At 43.6% G+C, this 15,040-nt stretch overlaps 1 protein-coding gene across 1 annotated transcript in view; it reads left to right on the forward strand.

Moving 5' to 3' along the window:
- The window catches only part of LOC137547633 (mucin-22-like), a 37,031-nt gene continuing 21,991 nt past the window's right edge, over positions 1-15,040 (forward strand). The window contains exons 1-3 of the mRNA XM_068271107.1: positions 1-112; positions 12,599-12,662; positions 13,063-13,123. Coding sequence (XP_068127208.1) covers positions 13,070-13,123 — 54 coding nt within the window. The 5' untranslated portion in view covers positions 1-112; positions 12,599-12,662; positions 13,063-13,069. The remainder of the gene's footprint in view (positions 113-12,598; positions 12,663-13,062; positions 13,124-15,040) is intronic.

Consider the following 15,040-nt stretch of genomic DNA (forward strand, 5'->3'; position numbering starts at 1 on the left):
ACAGACTTGTCAAACACAATCATTTGATTGGTTGTCACTAAGTTTATATTTGTGAAATAAGGGAGAACTAGTCTACAAATTCGTCAGTGGGAGGACAGATAATACCAATCAGGTAAAGAATTTCATTCATATTTCTTCACCCTTTTATAGTCATATGCTGTTTTTAAATATTGTATATTACTTTGTTTAATCCTGGGAACAATATTTGGTGTGCATCTGTGACACAATACAGCATACAGGGCTAAAATGGCATTGGCCCTTAATGAACTGGGTTATACTATATATTGGGTGGCAAAAAAATGATCATGTGACCTTTGTAACTACCATATGACACCTGTGCTGTTCTTTTGTGCCTGTGGAGGATATTGAAGTATTAGTTGTGCCCACTTCGAAATTATTTGATTTTGCTTTTTTCCATAAAGGATTTGTAAACACTGAGTCCAGTTACTACTACCCAATCCATTACTGATCAGTTAGTAATGGATTGCTATCCAACTTGGGCTGTTATTAATCACCTGTGCATTGTTAGCTTTACAATATCAAGATAAAGTATCACTGCCAATTAAGAGAATAATCCAAATCAGAAGATTTAATGATTTCACCCATTGCAGAAATATTTTTTTTTTTTTATAGGGGAAAACAAGATACTATTGTTTATTGCAGTACTGCTACTGTCATATACTGTAGCTAGTGTGTTAAATTATTTATGTTGTATTTTTATTTTAATGTACATATTTACTAGTTCTCCCACTCTAAAACTCTGTGCATGCAATGTGGGATGAGGGGTCATAAAACAGTATGTCAGCCTGCTGTTTGTTGCTAGGGAAAGGAAGACAGTGTTGTATGGTACTACAAACAGGACAATTTTTAATATATTCAAAGTAGTCAGTTGCTTAGGGTGCACCTGCCAGAGGGAGTGTCACAATACCATGACAAGTGACGAGCTATTCTTAATGGAAATATACACAGCTTATGGTTACATGACGGAAGGGGAAAAACACTGTGTTATGGGTATTAGGGAAAATTCACTGGATACACTTTAACATCTAGTCAGCCCAGTAATTTGTTAACATCTAAACTGATTAACCTGATTATTGATTAATATTATTGATTACCTGATATTCAGAAAAGAATAGCCTGTTATAGAATTCATTTTTTATTATGCGGCTTTATTCATTTATCGTATTTTATTAACCACTTACCGACCGCCCACTGCACAGGGGCGGCCGGAAAGTGGATCCCACAAGGACCAGCTCATGCCCAGAGGTGGCAGTCCTTGTAGAGGCATGGGCGGAGCGATCGCGTCATCCGTGACGCGATCCTCCGCCGGGGACTGGCTACGCCCCCCTCGCGCTGTAACCCGCCGGCCGTTCAGAAGCGCCGGCGGGTTACTAGCACCCGGATCGCCGCATACAAAGTGTATAATACACTTTGTAATGTATACAAAGTGTATTATACAGGCTGCCTCCTGCCCTGGTGGTCCCAGTGTCCGAGGGACCACCAGGGCAGGCTGCAACCACCCTAGTCTGCACCCAAGCACACTGATTTCACCCCCCTGCCCCCTGATCGCCCACAGCACCCCTCAGACCCCCCCCCCTGCCCACCCCTCAGACCACTGTTTGCACCCAATCAACCCCCTAATCACCCATCAATCACTCCCTGTCACTATCTGTCAACGCTATTTTTTTTTATTCCCTAAACTGCCCCCTGCTCCCTCCTGATCACCCCCCCCACCCCTCAGATTCTCCCCAGACCCCCCCTCCCCAGACCCCCCCCCCCCCCCCTGTGTACTGTATGCATCTATCCCCCTGATCACCTGTCAATCACCTGTCAATCACCTATCAATCACCTGTCAATCACCCATCAATCACCCATCAATCACGCCCTGTCACTGCCACCCATCAATCAGCCCCTAACCTGCCCCTTGCGGGCAATCTGATCACCCACCCACACCAATAGATCGCCCGCAGATCCGACGTCAGATCACCTCCCAAGTGCAGTGTTTACATCTGTTCTCTACCCTAAACACCCACTAATTACCCACTAATTACCCATCAATCACCCCCTATCACCACCTGTCACTGTTACCCATCAGATCAGACCCTAATCTGCCATCCGTCTACACGCTCAGATTGCCCTCAGACCCCCCCCCTCCCCCCTTATCAATTCGCCAGTGCAATATTTACATCTGTTCTTCCCTGTAATAACCCACTGATCACCTGTCAATCACCTGTCAATCACCCATCAATCACCCCCTGTCACTGCCACCCATCAATCACCCCCTGTCACTGCCACCCATCAATCAGCCCCTAACCTGCCCCTTGCGGGCAATCTGATCACCCACCCACACCAATAGATCGCCCGCAGATCCGACGTCCGATCACCTCCCAAGTGCAGTGTTTACATCTGTTCTCTACCCTAAACACCCACTAATTACCCATCAATCACCCCCTGTCACTGCTACTTATCAGATTAGACCCCTATCTGCCCCTAGGGCACTCAATCACCCGCCCACACCCTCAGAACGCCCTCAGACCCCAGCCCTGATCACCTCACCAGTGCATTGCTTGCATCTATTCCCCCCTCTAATCACACCTTGAGACACCCATCAATCCCCTCCTGTCACCCCCTAGCACACCTATCCATCAGATCAGGCCCTAATTTGCCCCATGTGGGCTCCTGATCACTCGGCCAAACCCTCAGATCCCCTTCAGACCCCCTTCCGATCACCTCCCCAGTGCATTGATTGCATCTATTTTCCCCTCTAACCGCCCCCTGAGACACCCATCAATCACCTCCTGTCACCCCCCTAGCACTCCTATCCATCAGATCAGGCCCAATACAACCTGTCATCTAAAAGGCCACCCTGCTTATGACCGGTTCCACAAAATTCACCCCCTCATAGACCACCTGTCATCAAAATTTGCAGATGCTTATACCCCTGAGCAGTCATTTTGAGACATTTGGTTTCCAGACTACTCACGGTTTTGCGCCCGTAAAATGCCAGGGCGGTATAGGAACCCCACAAGTGACTCCATTTTAGAAAAAAAGACACCCCAAGGTATTCTGTTAGGTGTATGACAAGTTCATAGAAGATTTTATTTTTTGTCAAAAGTTAGCGGAAATTGATTTTTATTGGTTTTTTTTCACAAAGTGTCATTTTTCACTAACTTGTGACAAAAAATAAAATCTTCTATGAACTCGCCATACACCTAACAGAATACCTTGGGGTGTCTTCTTTCTAAAATGGGGTCACTTGTGGGGTTCCTATACTGCCCTGGCATTTTAGGGGCCCTAAACCGTGAGGAGTAGTCTAGAAAACAAATGCCTCAAAATGACCTGTGAATAGGACATTGGGCCCCTTAGCGCAGCTAGGCTGCAAAAAAGTGTCACACATGTGGTACTGCCGTACTCAGGAAAAGTAGTATAATGTGTTTTGGGGTGTATTTTTACACATACCCATGCTGGGTGGGAGAAATCTCTCTGTAAATGGACAATTGTGTGTAAAAAAATCAAACAATTGTCATTTACAGAGATATTTCTCCCACCCAGCATGGGTATGTGTAAAAATACACCCCAAAACACATTATACTACTTCTCCTGAGTACAGCGGTACCACATGTGTGGCACTTTTTTACACCCTAAGTACACTAAGGGGCCCAAAGTCAAATGAGTACCTTTAGGATTTTACAGGTCATTTTGCGACATTTGGTTTCAAGACTACTCCTCACGGTTTAGGGCCCCTTAAAATGCCAGGGCAGTATAGGAACCCCACAAATGACCCCATTCTAGAAAGAAGACACCCAAAGGTATTCCGTTAGGAGTATGGTGAGTTCATAGAAGATTTTATTTTTTGTCACAAGTTAGCGGAAAATGACACTTTGTGAAAAAAAACAATTAAAATCAATTTACGCTAACTTGTGACAAAAAATAAAATCTTCTATGAACTCACCATACTCCTAACGGAATACCTTGGGGTGTCTTCTTTCTAAAATGGGGTCATTAGTGGGGTTCCTATACTGCCCTGGCATTTTAGGGGCCCTAAACCGTGAGGAGTAGTCTTGAAACAAAAAGGACCTGTGAAATCCTAAAGGTACTCATTGGACTTTGGGCCCCTTAGCGCAGTTAAGGTGCAAAAGAGTGCCACACATGTGGTATCACCGTACTCAGGAGAAGTAGTATAATGTGTTTTGGTGTGTATTTTTACACATACCCATGCTGAGTGGGAGAAATCTCTCTGTAAATGGACAATTGTGTGTAAAAAAAAATCAAACAATTGTCATTTATAGACATATTTCTCCCACCCAGCATGGGTATGTGTAAAAATACACCCCAAAACACATTATAATACTTCTCCTGAGTACGGCAATACCACATGTGTGGCACTTTTTTGCAGCCTAACTGCGCTAAGGGGCCCAAAGTCCAATGAGCACCTTTAGGCTTTACAGGGGTGCTTACAATTTAGCACCCCCCCAAAATGTCAGGACAGTAAACACACCCCACAAATGACCCCATTTTGCAAAGTAGACACTTCAAGGTATTCAGATAGGGGCATGGTGAGTCCGTGGCAGTGGCAGATTTCATTTTTTTTTTTGTCGCAAGTTAGAAGAAATGGAAACTTTTTTTTTTTGTCACAAAGTGTCATTTTCCACTTACTTGTGACAAAAAATAATATCTTCTATGAACTCATTATGCCTCTCAGTGAATACTTTGGGATGTCTTCTTTCCAAAATGGGGTCATTTGGGGGGTATTTATACTATCCTGGAATTCTAGCCCCTCACGAAACATGTCAGGTGGTCAGAAAAGTCAGAGATGCTGGAAAATGGGAAAATTCACTTTTTGCACAATAGTTTGTAAACGCTATAACTTTTACCCAAACCAATAAATATAGGCTGAATGGGTTTTTTTTTATCAAAAACATGTTTGTCCACATTTTTCGTGCTGCATGTATACAGAAATTTTACTTTATTTGAAAAATGTCAGCACAGAAAGTTAAAAAAATCATTTTTTTGACAAAATTCATGTCTTTTTTGATGAATATAATAAAAAGTAAAAATCGCAGCAGCAATCAAATAGCACCAAAAGAAAGCTTTACTAGTGACAAGAAAAGGAGCCAAAATTCATTTAGGTGGTAGGTTGTATGAGCAATGAACCGTGAAAGCTGCAGTGGTCTGAATGGAAAAAAAGTGCCTGGTCCTTAAAGTGAACCTCCGGGCTAAAAACCGACTCAGCAGCACTGAAAAGGCTTGGTGTTTCTTTAACACAGGCATGGGCAAACTCGGCCCTCCAGCTGTTAAGGAACTACAAGTCCCACAATGCATTTGCCTTTAGAAGTCATGACTGTGGCTGTCAGACTCCTGCAATGCATTGTGGGACTTGTAGTTCCTTAACAGCTGGAGGGCCAAGTTTGCCCATGCCTGCTTTAACAGTTTCACAGCATCAGAACTTTGTTTCTCTTATACAAGCCTCATTTTTAGCTGCACAGAAGAAAACTGCCCGGGCTTTTTTCCCCTGATGCTGTGCAAAGCATGATGGGATTTCTGATGTTGTTGCTCTCGTTCTTCTGTTTTGGTGCAATTTTTTTTTTTTTTTACATTTTTAATTTGACATTTGAAGCCCAGCGTGTGCAGCTGGGAGAGGTTATCAGGACACAGGACAGTTGGAACTGTGTCTCCTGCTCCTTGTCACCTCCTTTCAACCAAAAAGATGTCTGCCCCCATGACAAAGATGGCAGCCCCCATGAATCACAAACATTTGCCTGTTCTTTTAAAACAGGGTAAGTAAGAGATTATATTACCTATCTATTCTAATTAACATAACTAATGTAACTTAATGACAGTATGTTTGTTTAGGCTGAAGTTCCCCTTTAAGGGGGGTAAAGCCCACGGTCCTCAAGTGGTTAAAGAAAGAACACTATGTATACCTTAACAAGAAGTCTAAATTCTAATTTTAATCTTTCAATGTACATTTGAAAACATAAGATCATTTAATAAAAAGTTGAACCAAAGTTATTTGAAACCTAATGATCGGCCATGCTGGAAATGATCAATTCTACACATCTATCTGATGGGAAATTGCGTCGTGTGTACCAGGCATTACAACAGAATAGATACTGTAATATAGTAGTGCAATACTCTAACAGCATGGGTTTGGAGGTGGTGATGGGTGTCTTGTTTATGGCATCAAAATGACCAGAAGCAGACTGGGTACAGGGACAGGGAAGCAGTGACTAGAGATGGCCCGAACGGTACGCTGGAGAACTTGTTCGCGCAAACTTAGCTGGTTTGAGTTCGCAGTGAACCGCGAACACTTATCGAATTACGACTCGCCCCCTATACTACATCATTGAGCTAAACTTTGACTCTCTACATCACAGTCAGCAGACACATGGCAGCCAATCAGGCTGCACTCCCTTCTGGAGCCCCTCCCCCCCTTATAAAAGGCAGCACCCGTCGGCCATGTCCTCACTTTGTGTGCTGCTGTATTAGTGAGAGAATGGAGAAACATTGAAGAGGTAGGGAAAGCGTTAGTTAGGAGGTCTGTTAGCTTGCTCCTTGCTGATATTTGTTGATGAAAAGCACCCCAAAACAGCTCATTTGAGAGCTAATGTTCTTCTGATGTGGTTTTTTTTTGTGTGCGTGTGTGTGTGTGTGCCACTGACACTGCATATACAGCCCTGTCTGTCGCAGCTGGACCTTGCTAATTGCTGTACTGTGCCAGGCCCAGCACATTCAGTGCATACCTTTCACTGCCTCTGTGTGACTGCACTTTGTATTATACAATACCACCACCAGTCAGTGCATACCTTTTCCCTGCACCTTTGTGACTGCACAATTGTATTATAGCAGCAGTCAGTGCATAGCTTTTCCCTGCACCTGTGTGACTGCACAATTGTATTATAGTAGCAGTCAGTGCATACTTTTTCCCAGCACCTGTGTGACTGCACAATTGTATTATAGCAGCAGTCAGTGAATACCTTTTCACTGCACCTGTGTGACTGCACAATTGTATTATAGCAGCAGTCACTGCATACCTTTTCCCTGCACCTGTGCAGGGCCGGATTTCTGGAAAGGCCACGGCCTAGGGCGGTAAAAAATGAGAAGGATAAAAGGGCGGCAGGACCTCAGAGAAATAAGAGGATGCATGTCAAAATAAATCATTACTCCTGCTCCAAAGCCGCCTTGCATTGCTGCACACACAGTCAGAATTCCAGAGCTCTGTGTATTTTCCTTACTTCTTGGTGTGCGATGAGACAGTGCTATCTCCTGAACATACAAGCTTCAGTTTAATGCCAGGGGTGTACGGAAACATGGATCGCAATGTGCTTGCTGCGCAGTCTGTGACTCTGGTTGTAGACACAATTTCTGATCCAGTAAGGTAAACAATTTCACAGAATTATTTCCACTTTACAACTCAAGCTGGACTAAACAGTGTATTGCTGGTCAGACTCTATTAATGACTTAAGCCATTCCTTCTCTCTCCCCCTGGATTGTAAAGCTACATACACACGGGGAACAATTGTCCCCCGTTGCATGCGCGCACGCGACCAGGGAGCGATAGCTCCCTGCCGGCGACAGCTGTCCGCACATCTCGCCAGAAAGGCAGAGACACGGCGGAAGCTGTTTGTAAATGGAGCATCCCCCGGCCGGATGCTCCATTCACTCGTGTAGGTCTACTGTTGCTAGCCCGCATACACACGCGGGACTAGTGACAGTTCCTTCGAAGTTGCGGCGACAGCTGTAGCCGGCGATTGAGCATATCAATCGCCTGGCGACAGCTCCGACGGGCGACGGTTGGGGGCGCGCGCGTCATACACACACGCGTGCCACGTGGTTGCGGCGACGGCCGTACCCCGTGTGTATGAGCCTTTAATCTTAAACAGAAAGATAAGGTTTTTGGTTTTTTTCCTTAGAGAGATTTATGGTAGCCCCTTCTAAACTAAATCTTAACCCCTTGCTGGCTCATTTTAAAGGCAGCACTACTGCAGTAGTATGAGATAGACAACTTCTCTATAATTATAATTGCAAATGTACTGTTGTATACTTTTGTATTGTTACTTTCTGTTTTTTATACCAAAAGTAATAACATATACTGAGAATTAAAAAAAACATATATTTGTACCGTGTTGGCAAACAGTAACAAAAAAATCTGTGAAAGAATCAGTACAATAAATAATATAAAATAAATGCAACAGATCTGTGATTACATAAGAGCAGTGAGGGAGATGAACTGCTCTGCTACTTCATGCCTGGTACACACCATGCAATTTCCCATAAGATAGAGCAGCCGAATCGATTATTTCTGACAGGTCCAATTTGATTTCTGATCATTTTTCTATTCGACTTTGTATAAATGATCGGAAAATCGATTCAACCCATCTATCTGGTGCATACCAGGCATTAGGGAGTGACTGCTCTGACAGGAAAAACAATCATTCATCATTTTTCAGAGAGAAAAGATTCATACGTATACACGAGTCACTAAAACAGGCATTTTCTCCTGCAAACGAGTGATCGATAGTCAGGGTGTTGGACAGAATGATATTGAGTGTGTGTGTGTGTGTGGGGGGGGGGGGGGGGGGCGGTTGGTGGTACCGGGCCTAGGGCACAGGGAAGTCCAAATCCGGCCCTGCACCTGTGTGACTGGACAATTGTATTATAGCAGCAGTCAGTGCATACCTTTTCCCGGTAACAGTAAAAAAGGGCGCAGGAGGCTAGTGGACAAATCGGGCGCCGCCATTCACTCCCATAATAAATATCGTTTAATGGGCGCCCGATAGGAAAAAAGGGCGCCGGAGAAAAATAACGTTTTAAAAGCGGCGCCCGGAGACTTAATGTTTTATTACTGCTTCTCATGATTACACATTATTTAATGATTTATACATTTTTTAATATTATTTTTAAACGAAAAACAGTACAATATTTTTTTCAAACATTATTTTTAAACGAAAAATAGTACAATTTTTTTTTTACATTATTTTTAAACGAAAAAAACGCACAATATGTTTTTGAAATGTTATTAATGCTTAGCACAGGGGGGTCTTAGGTTTAGGCACCAACAGGGGGGTCTTAGGTTTAGGCACCAACAGGGGGGTCTTAGGTTTAGGCACCAACAGGGGGGGTCTTAGGTTTAGGCACCACCAGGGGGGTCTTAGGTTTAGGCACCAACAGGGGGTCTTAGGTTTAGGCACCAACAGGGGGGTCTTAGGTTTAGGCACCAACAGGGGGGTCTTAGGTTTAGGCACCAACAGGGGGGTCTTAGGTTTAGGCACCAACAGGGGGGTCTTAGGTTTAGGCATCAACAGGGGGGTCTAGGGGTTAGGGGTAGGTACAGGGAGGGTTACTTAGTAATTTTTTTTTAAACGTTATTATACGTTTCACTATTTAAACGAAAGATTAACGTTTTTACAATTGCCGATTTAATGCACATTATTTAATGATTTATAACTTTATAAAACATTAATTTTAAACGAAATACAGTACAATACATTTTTAAACGTTATCCATGCTTATCGTTTAAAACCCCGCGCCCTTTTTTCCCAGCGCCGCTTTTTAACGTACGCCCTTTTCCCTGCACCTGTGTGACTGGACAATTGTATTATAGCAGCAGTCAGTGCATACCTTCTCCTTGCACCTGTGTAAGTGCACTTTGTCTTATACTACTAGCAGTCAGGTCAAAAAAGTGTTCAGTACCTCACCTTTATGAAAATGAATGAGGCATGGATCCCAGAGAGCTACTGCCTGCCCGAAGACTAAGTCAGTCCCCACACACAGCATCTCTGCCTGCACACCGTGTGACTGCCTGCCTCAAGACTAAGTCAGTCCCCAGAAGAAAGAGCACCCAATATAAGCAGCACCAGACCAATCAAAAAATCACAAACTTTATTGGGAATATTAAACAATTCTAAAAACATATATAATAATAATAATTAATAGCATATCCCATATCGTAATATAATTAACATAAGTCATAAAGCCCATGAGTAATACAAAAAAAAATTTCATAAGTATGGGTGACCAAAATGCCCATATAAATATATTGCACAGAAATTAATGAGAGAGGCTGGAGGACTGTGTGTGCAACCGCTGCACGCCTTAATGCATCTCGCGGGTCCGACCCGCTTCCGACCCTCTTCCTGAAACGGGTCGGACCCGCGAGATGCATTAAGGCGTGCGGCGGTTGCACACACGGTCCTCCAGCCTCTCTCATGTAAGTCCCTAGCCTCCTCTTTCACTCCTGCATTACTTTATTTGCACGGTCATCGTGATGGTTTATTTAAACTTATGCTGTTATCTCCTTGAATACTTTTTTACTGTACTTCTATTCAACCAATTTGGTCCTTTTTTCACTTGATATATATTTTGGTTTACTGTGCAATATATTTAGATGGGCATTTTGGTCCTCCAATTTTTGTATTACTCATGGGCTTTATGACTTATGTTAATTATATTACGGCATGGGATATGCTATTAATGATTATTATTATATAATATTGAGGCTTTCTGTGAGGAATTGTTTACACCTCTGATCTTTGGATTAACTATTTATATGTACACCGCTGCAGTCACCATTGGTGATTTTAGATGTTTTTAGAATTGTTTACTATTCCCAGTACAGATTGTGATTTTTTCAGATACAATTAAATGGTCTGGTGCTGCTTATATTGGGTGTTCTTTCTTCTTTTTCTTGTGTGATTTAAATTGCCCAATTAGCACATTCCTTTCTGTTTAATTACTGCAAAAAATGGAATTTAGATGGTGCTTGTCCACAATTGTTGCTTAAACTAACTTAAGTCAGTCCCCACACAGCATCTCTGCCTGCCGGCCGCTGCTGTCAGTCCCCACGCAGCATCTCTGCCTGCCGGCCGCTGCTGCCTGCCCCAAGACTAAGTCAGTCCCCACACAGCGTCTCTGCCTGCAGGCCCTTGACTGCCTTCTCCGCCACCACCAACAGGGTCCAGGACTCCAGGTGGATTCCTGAATTTTTATGGCAGGTGCTGCTAGTAGTGGCTGCTATCAAACATAATAATAATTTTTTTCTGGTGCATGTACATGCCTAATTTTTTTGGCTGCACTGCGGCTGCAACAACAAAACAAAAGGCATGTACATGTGTCAATTCCCCTTCGTGATCATTACCTTGCCGCGGTGAAGGGGCTTGCGTATCACAATGAAGCAATGACCTTTATGAGTGTGTTGGGGGGGTGACACACCCAAGATAATAAGGTCGTAGCTTCATTGTGGGCAGACCAAATTCAATCAGCTGGACAATCACTGTTGTTCTGTCATTGAGCTACCTCAGCCCGACGACCATATGGGCTTGAAAACCGCCATCGCCTGCACTCTCGCCATCGTGCGCACCAGTCCAGCATGGCCATCACTACACAAACAGCTGTTTGCAGTGCATTACACAGGGAGTTTGGTCTGTCAGTGTGAAGCAGTACACTATTTACACTACCCGTTGATCCATGTAGACACACGCAAGATGTTTTCAAGCACTTTAGGCCTCCAATTTAGCAATGCAATATGATTTCTGCCTTTAGGGATTATAACCCTGCTGTGCGTCAAATCTGTAATTTTCCCTGGGACTTTTGGCATGTATGCCACTCCTCCATGCCCCCCTCTAGATGTTAGAGCCCTTGAAACATCTTTTCCATCACTTTTGTGGCCAGAAACAGTGTTTGTAGTTTTTCAAGTTCGCCTGCCCATTGAAGTCTATTGTGGTTTGCAAAGTTTGCAGGTTCGCGAACTTTTTCGTAAGTTCAAATTCGAGGTTCGCGAACCGAAAATCGGAGGTTCGGGCCATCTCTAGCAGTGACAAGAGTGGAGCCTACACTTCAGTCCCAAGTCAGTACAAACATGAAAAAATGTCCAGTGAGAGAGAATTGTGATAGCAATTGTTGATTGTGATACAGTAGAGTCTGATGTTGTCCTTGTCATCAGGGGAGTAGAGCCTGTGGCTGTTCTGCTGTGATGCAGTGGTGTTTGATAGTTGGTACCCTATGCTCAGGTATGGGATTCTCACACAAAGCAGAGACAGATGAAGTTATAACCCCCATTAATGACATTACAGATTATTGTTTCTGTGTGTTTCCCCTTGCAGCCTACCACTGTGTTTGTATTCTGTAGTCCTCAACATTTTTACAGAAGGTACCTGGTTATAAATCTGTTGCGATCAACTATTCCTAGTCTGGGGAACGTTATCTCGGGTAGTCCAAAGAGACAGATTAAGGCAAAATGGAATCCAAGGCAAGGTATTACCATTGGCATACCATGCAATCTGGCCTATTTAGTAAGGTAAAGTAAAGACCCAGTCTTAGGGGGCAGCCAGGCCCCTAGGCATGGCAGTTTCTAGGTTACATAGCTCTCAGGGTGAGGGTGTAAAGATGCAGCAGAATGTTGTGTACAAAAAATAAAATTGTAATTTATATAGAAGTGGCATTATTCCAAAACAAAAACAGGTAGGATAATGATATGGACCATAAAAAATTAGTAGACAAGTGTATAGTGTACCCTCACTAATTCTAGTTTAAACTAAACAAATTACGAGAATTGTGGAGGATGCCATATTTATGTTTTCACTTTCCTCACATTTTCTAGATCTGCATATTAGTTCCAGCTAAGTAACTCCGAGAATATAAGAACAAGTGCATCTGCACTACAGGTAGGTAAGGCATTTAAGACGGTTATCCATAATTCTCTTGTGAAATATTTTTTGGGGGAAAATGATGCTCAATCATCAGAACTTAAAGAAAATTAATTAAGTTGGAAAAGGAGCATAGAAAATTATCAATATATTACCTACTAACATATCTTTTTCTACATCACATATACTATTGTGTTAGCCTGTAAATTATATTGCAATTCCTTATGGACCAGTGAATGTGGTCCATAAGACAATGCAATAACCATAATGGCCACAAGATGTCAATGTTATACTACAGTGTATTGCACGATTAGTAACATTTGAAAAGGGAAATTGACTATTATAAGCTGCAATTGTAAAACACCTAACCATTGTGTACATAACAAGATAACCAGCAATTACTGTGTTTTGTCTATAGGAATAACATGAAAATTACTCTAATTTGGTTCTGCCTCCTTGCCAAAGTGACTGCATCTCCAGTAAGTATATTTAGCTCTGCAAAAAAGACTGCTGTGTTATTGGAAATATAGTTTCACCTGTAATCTAGTATCTTGTTAACTGTTTGGTGGCAGCATAAAAAATAGTGATTTAGTGGGAAATTGCAAGAATTCACAATTAACAGAATTTGCATGCGTCGTGCAGGATTGCAATTTTACGTTCATCAGACATCTAATGTATTTCCACAACATCATATTTGCAGAGGCGTAGCTAGGGCTTTCAGCGCCCGGGGACAAAGACTATTAATGCGCCCCCTAAGGGGAAGGCTGCCGCGGCAAAAAAGGGGCGTGACCATATAATAAATGTGGGTGTGGTTATGGGTGGAGCCAAATGTACAGGAAGTTAGCAGGCTCACGCTCATCCACCCTCCCTCAGTATGTACCTTCCAGCATGTTCCAAGACAAATTCAGCAATCATGAGCCCCCCCCCCCCTCCCCATCAAGACAAATTCAGCAATCATGAGGCCCCCAACATGACCAACTCAGCAATCATAAGGCCCCCAACAAGACAAATTTAGCAATCATGAGGCCCCCAACAAGACAAATTCAGCAATCATGAGGCCCCCAACAAGACAAATTCAGCTCATGAGGCCCCCAACAAGACAAATTCAGCAATCATGAGGCCCCCAACAAGACAAATTCAGCGATCTTGAGGCCCCCCAACAAGACAAATTCAGCGATCTTGAGGCCCCCAACAAATCATGAGGCCCCCAACAAGACAAATTCAGTAACCATGAGGCCCCCAACAAGACAAATTCAGCAGTCATGAGGCACATAAATAGACAGCATTTCACATAAATAGGCAGAATGCCCCCTTAATTTGGTAGACACCTCTCACCTGGCAGCAGTTCCCCAAAATACACTCAATCCGACAGCAGTGGTTCCCTAAAAATAGGTAGCCCCAGGTCTATAGGTGTCCCCAGAATAGGTGGGCAGCAGTATAGATGTCCCCAGAATAGGTGGCCAGCGGTATAGATGTCCCCAGAACAGGTAGCCAGGGGTAGAGATGTCCACAGAACAGGTAGCCAGGGGTATGTGTGCCCAGTATATGTAGCCAGGTGTATATGTGTCCAGTATGTGTAGTCAGGGGGTATATGTGCCCAGTATATGTAGGCAGGGGGTATATGTCCCCAGTATACGTAGGCAGGGGGTATATGTCCCCAGTATATGTAGCCAGGGGGTATATGTCCCAGTATATGTAGTCAGGGGGTATATGTCCCAGTATATGTAGGCAGGGGGTATATGTCCCCAGTATATGTAGGCAAGGGGTATATGTCCCCAGTATATGTAGGCAGGGGGTATATGTCCCCAGTATATGTAGGAAGGGGGTATATGCGCCCAGTATATGTAGCCAGGGGGTATATGCGCCCAGTATATGTAGTCAGGGGGTATATGCACCCAGTATATGTAGGCAGGGGGTATATGTCCCAGTATATGTAGGCAGGGGTATATGTCCCCAGTATATGTAGGCAGGGGGTATATGTCCCCAGTATATGTAGGCAGGGGGTATATGTCCCCAGTATATGTAGGCAAGGGGTATATGCGCCCAGTATATGTAGGCAGGGGGTATATGTCCCAGTATATGTAGGCAGGGGGTATATGTCCCAGTATATGTAGGCAGGGGTATATGTCCCAGTATATGTAGGCAGGGGTATATGTCCCCAGTATATGTAGGCAGGGGGTATATGTCCCCAGTATATGTAGGCAGGGGGTATATGTCCCCAGTATATGTAGGCAGGGGGTATATGTCCCCAGTATATGTAGGCAGGGGGTATATGTCCCCAGTATATGTAGCCAGGGGGTATATGCGCCCAGTATATGTAGTCAGGGGGTATATGCGCCCAGTATATGTAGGCAGGGGGTATATGTCCCAGTATATGTAGGCAGGGGGTATATGTC

This window comes from Hyperolius riggenbachi, chromosome 1 (assembly GCF_040937935.1).
Source record: "Hyperolius riggenbachi isolate aHypRig1 chromosome 1, aHypRig1.pri, whole genome shotgun sequence".
Taxonomy (NCBI): Eukaryota; Metazoa; Chordata; class Amphibia; order Anura; family Hyperoliidae; genus Hyperolius; species Hyperolius riggenbachi.